At 28.6% G+C, this 5,976-nt stretch overlaps 2 protein-coding genes across 3 annotated transcripts in view; both read right to left on the bottom strand.

Annotated features, from left to right (window-relative positions):
• LOC106687500 (venom serine protease) overlaps window positions 1-305 on the bottom strand; it is a 9,838-nt gene extending 9,533 nt beyond the window's left edge. Inside the window, exon 1 of one of the 2 annotated variants that reach the window (XM_014431424.3) lies at window positions 198-305. In XM_014431424.3, the coding sequence (XP_014286910.1) occupies window positions 198-265 (68 nt within the window). In that variant the 5' untranslated portion in view covers window positions 266-305. Of the gene's footprint in view, window positions 1-188 lie in introns of both variants that reach the window. The other variant, XM_067046673.1, reaches the window with a different exon arrangement.
• Window positions 306-1,324: 1,019 nt separating this feature from the next.
• LOC106687488 (sodium channel protein Nach) overlaps window positions 1,325-5,976 on the bottom strand; it is a 16,016-nt gene continuing 11,364 nt past the window's right edge. Inside the window, exons 9-10 of the mRNA XM_067046670.1 lie at window positions 4,150-4,241; window positions 1,325-1,574 (exon numbers count right to left, since the gene is read on the bottom strand). Of these exons, the coding sequence (XP_066902771.1) occupies window positions 1,456-1,574; window positions 4,150-4,241 (211 nt within the window). The 3' untranslated portion in view covers window positions 1,325-1,455. The remainder of the gene's footprint in view (window positions 1,575-4,149; window positions 4,242-5,976) is intronic.

Genomic DNA, 5,976 nt, shown 5'->3' with positions numbered 1-5,976 from the left:
TAGTCGAAGCGTAAGGAAGTAAAATATTTCCACTATGCTAAGCAAGCTGCATCCTAAGCAGAGGCCAACTGTTCCTCCGAACTGAACTGAAAAAATAAATTATCTTTACTATATAATAATGTGTACAATAATTCATTAAATCACTAATCTAATCTGCTTAAAGTCTGGACAGTTCTTGCTCAGATAACTTTACTCACCTGCCGATTGATCTCTGGTCATGGAGTGTATTAGTTAAATTTATACTGCTTTCAAATGTTGTATGCATAGCTGTGCAAACGAGAAATCATGAAACGTTTATGTATTCATACGTCCAATGACAGGATGTTTATTGAAATAGATAAACGGTATGGAATTTTTCTCGGAAATTTGGTCATGTTCTCATCAGTAAGCGGTTTTGAGTAAGCATTGTTAGTGGTTATGTTATATACATACCAATATATGAATGACAAACATATATATATCGTAACATACAACTTATTAATTTGTTAGGACCACTGTAATTTAGAGGGTTCTCAGAAATAAACCTACTTTCTAGATATATCTTACAATGGGGCGAACATAACTCCAAAAATTAGGTGGAATGTCGAAAGTTAAGTGAGATTATCTGCTTTGTGATGTAGAATTCGAATTCAATTCATTTAGTAGATAATATGGACGCGATAAAAGATTGATAAATATATATATTTTTTTACAATGATTATTTTATTCTTTAAAATTTTTAAAATTAAAAAAAATATTTTTTAATTAAATAAATTAGATTTTAATCGATACGTTTAATTATTAATTAAGCAGTTTTCAGAATTTAAATTGATAAAGATGAAATGTATTAAAATCACTATACTAGTAACTACTGATTACTACAATCTTCTGCTAAGTTGATTATGATTTGGAACAAAACAACTATTTCCATTTTCTCAAATTTGCTTATGCAAATTTCTCTTGATGGGATAGGAATTGATTAAATAATTTGTTAAATATGTTTAATTTAAGTGTAGTATGTATAATAATATATCCTCTAATTTCAACAAGCATTAAATGTTTAAATTTTTTTCGTTACCTGGAAAAATCATAATATTAGATTCAAATATCAGCTTTATTTTGGATCATGGAAAAGAGTAATTTTCTTATAATGTCATAATTAATACAAGCAGTCGACCAAAACAAAAAAAATTATGTATTATTGTTATGGTTGATATCTAATGTTGACATCTGCTCGCAGTACACCTAGAAATACCTTTTTAAAATATGTGAACTTTCGAGATATGAAAGGTTTAATAATTTCATTGTGGTAAGTAAAAAGTACAAGATAAGAATGATAAGCAAATTTATTTTGTCCATTTGTTCTTGCTGAAAAGGTACATAAAGGAATACAAAATTTAGCAATGTTTCGTTTGAATAATTGATTGACGAAGTTTTAAAGTCTTCCTGAGTTATTCATTTACAAGATGCCGACAATCAAAGGTTTCCTTTAGCCATTATAAAAAGCAATAGTCGAAGCGTAAGGAAGTAAAATATTTCCACTATGCTAAGCAAGCTGCATCCTAAGCAGAGGCCAACTGTTCCTCCGAACTGAACTGAAAAAAATAAATTATCTTTACTATATAATAATGTGTACAGTAATTCATTAAATCACTAATCTAATCTGCTTAAAATCTGGACAGTTCTTGCTCAGATAACTTTTTAACTTTTTTATTTATTTTATTTTTAAGAAAAATGTATTTAAATTTTTAAAAATAATAATAAATATCAATAATATATTTCTATCATCATATCATATTTCTATCATCATATTTCTACATCCCTTGCTTCGCCAACTTAAAAACTCTTTTCTGAATACAGTTATATTTCAACAACAGCTCGTCCCCTAGTTTTTATTTTCAAACGAAAAATCATTAACTTTGAAACGTAGTTCATTTTCTACCTAACTAAAATTTCTTTAAAAAAAAAAGATAATTTCCGAAAAATGCACAAAGAAAGGTAAGAAAAAAAAACATAAATCGGTGGTTTTAGTAAAACCATTGTATTAACTATTGTAAAAGCTCCAAAACTATAAAATTTTATTGAAACTATCCCAATATAATGTACTGCATTTTTGAATTACATTATCGTATTTCTGTTTACATTTTAATTGCTACATCTTGGGTTTTCCCATTGATATCATCTTTCTATTCTCTTGAAATTCCGATTTCACTTCTGCGTCAATGGCATCCTTTGTATATTCTTACGATAGAGTATGTTTTCACAGAAAATTACAATTTAATATAATTCTAATATCCAATTTGTCTCGTTTGGATCATAAAATTATTTAGTGCCCATTGCGGCATAAATGGTATTTTAATTAAAATTATTAATGAGTATGTATAATAATAACAATTTTCACAAACGTTTTATATATTTTTTTCTGGAACACCTCGACCCTTTAGAATAATAATGTTATATATATAATAAGGCAATTGTCTTTAAATAAAATAAAAATTATATACATTTTGAATTTTTTAAAATTAAATTATTTAATGTAATTTACAACTGTACAAAATAATAAATATAATAAGTAAATTGGATGAACGTTTCAAACGCTTGAAAATCTTGGGAAGGAACCACCCATTGGTTCAATATGCTTCACCTTCAAGCATTAATTTAAAGAAGGTCCCGTGGCCATCTTCTTTTCAGACGTCACGGAGGATTATCAGGGATTATTTAGGATGAGAGATTAAGAACTAATGGGTTAGGGTGGGTAAGGAGTTTGGAATGAAAAGATTTGTCCGAACAATTAGATGTCAACATTTTGTCAATTTATTTTTGAAAAACTACTATTCGTAAGAAGATAATCGTTATATACTACATTATAATTCATTCAACTCGCTTTAATATGTATACGTCTGCTGATTTCAGAGATACAGTTTTTCATAAACCAAAAGATTTGTCCGGACATCTAGAAGTCATCATCATGTTAATTTATTTTGGTATATATTACATATCAAGATAAGCGTCATACACTATTTTTACTTACTGACATCTGCACGTGTCATGATTACCGAGATTTCCCACAAGAAATTCACTAACATCTGATTTTTAGTATATATTTCATGAAATGTCGCTTTTTAAAAAACTGAATCTCGGGAACTATTGAACATTAGGGCTTATATTTTAGCAAATTTACTCTGCTTTAAATGACGTTCTGTAAGATTTTTGGGTGTTGGTAGTTTCAGTGATATAGAGCTCCGAATGAATAAATAATTTTTCTTAACATCTTAAAACGGCCGCCATTTTGTATTCCCCTAAGTATACCAGGTAGATTCATCAATTTTGATTAGTAATTATACACAGTTTTCCTTAAAGTAATCAAAAATTGGAATAAAATAACTTACTTTTTTTCCACCGGGATCTTTGACTATTACGATCTGTTTTGAAGACGGAGATGATTCAAGGAAAGGTTAATATTAAGCTGATAACATTAAGATGAAGGTTAAGGGTAACTTGATACATTAGTTCAACTAAGAAAACATATCATGGAAGGTTGAGGATAACTTAATACATTAGTTCAGCTAAGAAAACATATCATGGATGGTTAAGGGTAACTTGATATATTAGTTCAACTAAGAAAACATATCATGGAAGGTTAAGGATAACTTGATACATTGGTTCAGCTAAGAAAACATATCATGGAAGGTTAAGGGTAACTTGATACATTAGTTCAACTAAGAAAACATATCATGGAAGGTTAAGGGTAACTTGTTACATTAGTTCAGCTAAGAAAACATATCATGGAAGGTTAAGGGTAACTTGATATATTAGTTCAACTAAGAAAACATATCATGGAAGGTTAAGGATAACTTGATACATTAGTTCAACTAAGAAAACATATCATGGAAGGTTGAGGATAACTTAATACATTAGTTCAAAAACTTCTAAAAACCATTAAAAAACTTCCTACTAGATTGGAAAAAAAAAATACAATTTAAAATCCTTTAAATTAGAAAACACTGAAATTTGCTCTCTTTTGTGCTCGAAATTTTAATTGTTTTAATCGCTGTGTATTTGTCTCTTATTGTCTCCTGTCCATGTTTATGAAAACAAGAAATTATCGTTAGTTTTGGTTGAATGTTTTTTTAATTCCTAGACAACAAATTAATTAATGAAATCCCTTACCTAATAAATCTGATGCACCAAAGACTATGTCTCTCTTCAATCGGCTTCGAGGGTATTTTATAAGTGTGTACTTAAAATTTGTTCCTAATAACCTGAAGATAAAATATAAACAGCTTTAAAACTATATGTGCTTAGTTCATATTTAAAATAAAAGATTTGGTTAATAAACTGAAACATGCTTTTAACCAATATATGAACCGATATATGAACACGAATGACAATCGAGAGATTGTCGTTGGGTGGTGTATGTCAAACCTGAGATTGGAGATTTTTAAAACTTTAGAAGTTTTATAAATCTTCTAATGAGGAACAACATTAAGCTTTTTCCCGTAAAAACTGGTCAGTCAAAAACATATGCAACTATATAAAAGTATTTGATTTAATGCATTCCGTATCTAATTAAATAATTATATTTTATGACAATTAAATTTGATAATACAGAATGACTCAACGGCTCATGTAATTACAATTATATTTACATTATCTCCATTAAGTATTTTCAAATTTTCCAGTATTGCTGGTAAAATGTTTCAATGTAATTTTCCTGACTCTTTAATGTTGTTTGGGTTGACGGGAGATGTGCAATGTATAGTGACCTAGTATGCATAATTACTTATTTTAGAGCGTGACATTGATACGTTATCCATATTAATTAATTAATATGGTTCTACAGTAATGATTTATTTTTAGGTGAAATAGAAAAAGTGAAATACACTATACGCTAATTATGTACTTTATGTCAAGGAAGTAAAGGCTTTTGGTGTGGAATCTTCTAAAAATAGCCACTTACGTTGATGATAAAGTTAATAAATAATAAAAATTATTTGTTATTCATTAATTAATACATTCATAAATAATTCATTATATATGAAAGTATTATATTTGGTAAAAGCCGTGAAGTGTATCATCCCATGCACGGACTTAATAAAACAAGTTGCCATTACTGACGGATTTGCATACTAATAATATCTCTTGGTTTAAAAGCATTAAAATTAGTTTTTTTTTTTTATATTTGAGATGATTAAAACGAAAAGACATCATTATTTTTTTGGGATTTCCAGAGAGTCCTCTTTGCATATCTTTCCTTGTTATCAATCAATACGTTCATTTTCCGCTTCATCTCTCTCCTATTAGGTTTTCCCCAACACCTCACCCTTCAGGGTGGTTATTTCAGCCTGATACGGTTTCTCCTCATTGACTATATCCTCTTTGCTGTTTAAGTGTTCATTCCTAAATATGTATACTTATTATACGTATATTATATATACTTATTATAAGTATATTATGTATATACTTATTCTTATTAGGATTACGAAGCAGCCAAGAGAAGCATTTGAATATTTCAGCAAGGCGAGAAAAAAAAAAAAATTATTTTTGAATATCTCCCAGTTTTGTTAGTTTTGTACTTTCTCCCTAGTTGCTTCGATTCAAAGTTCAACATTTCGGACTGAACGATTTTTCGATACAATTCACAATTCCGATTTTGTTTTATTATTATAAATTTTTTTTCTGAAAATTATAAAAAAATCTAAAATAATGTTGTAATTATATTGCTAATGTATGCTGAGCTTAGCAATAACAGATTTTGGCCAGGAAATCAGAAGTTACCTATAGCAAAAATGTACCAGTTAAACGATAAATTTTGTATTATTTAAAATTATTTTGGAATTTTTAAACCACTATTCCTCTTTGGTATTAGTAAAAAAAGAAAAATATCAGAAATACGTGGATAGAAGAAGTTGCAGCTCCAGAAGGGCTACAAGTGGAGTGGAGGTACGTTCCCGCTCCCCCTGGACTAGTTTGCAACATATCTCATAGTACAAGAGC

Source organism: Halyomorpha halys, unplaced genomic scaffold, assembly GCF_000696795.3.
Source record: "Halyomorpha halys isolate HHAL.00 unplaced genomic scaffold, Hhal_1.1 Scaffold971.1, whole genome shotgun sequence".
NCBI lineage: Eukaryota > Metazoa > Arthropoda > Insecta > Hemiptera > Pentatomidae > Halyomorpha > Halyomorpha halys.
Note: the sequence above shows the minus strand (reverse complement) of the source record. Positions and strands in the feature narration are given on the sequence as shown.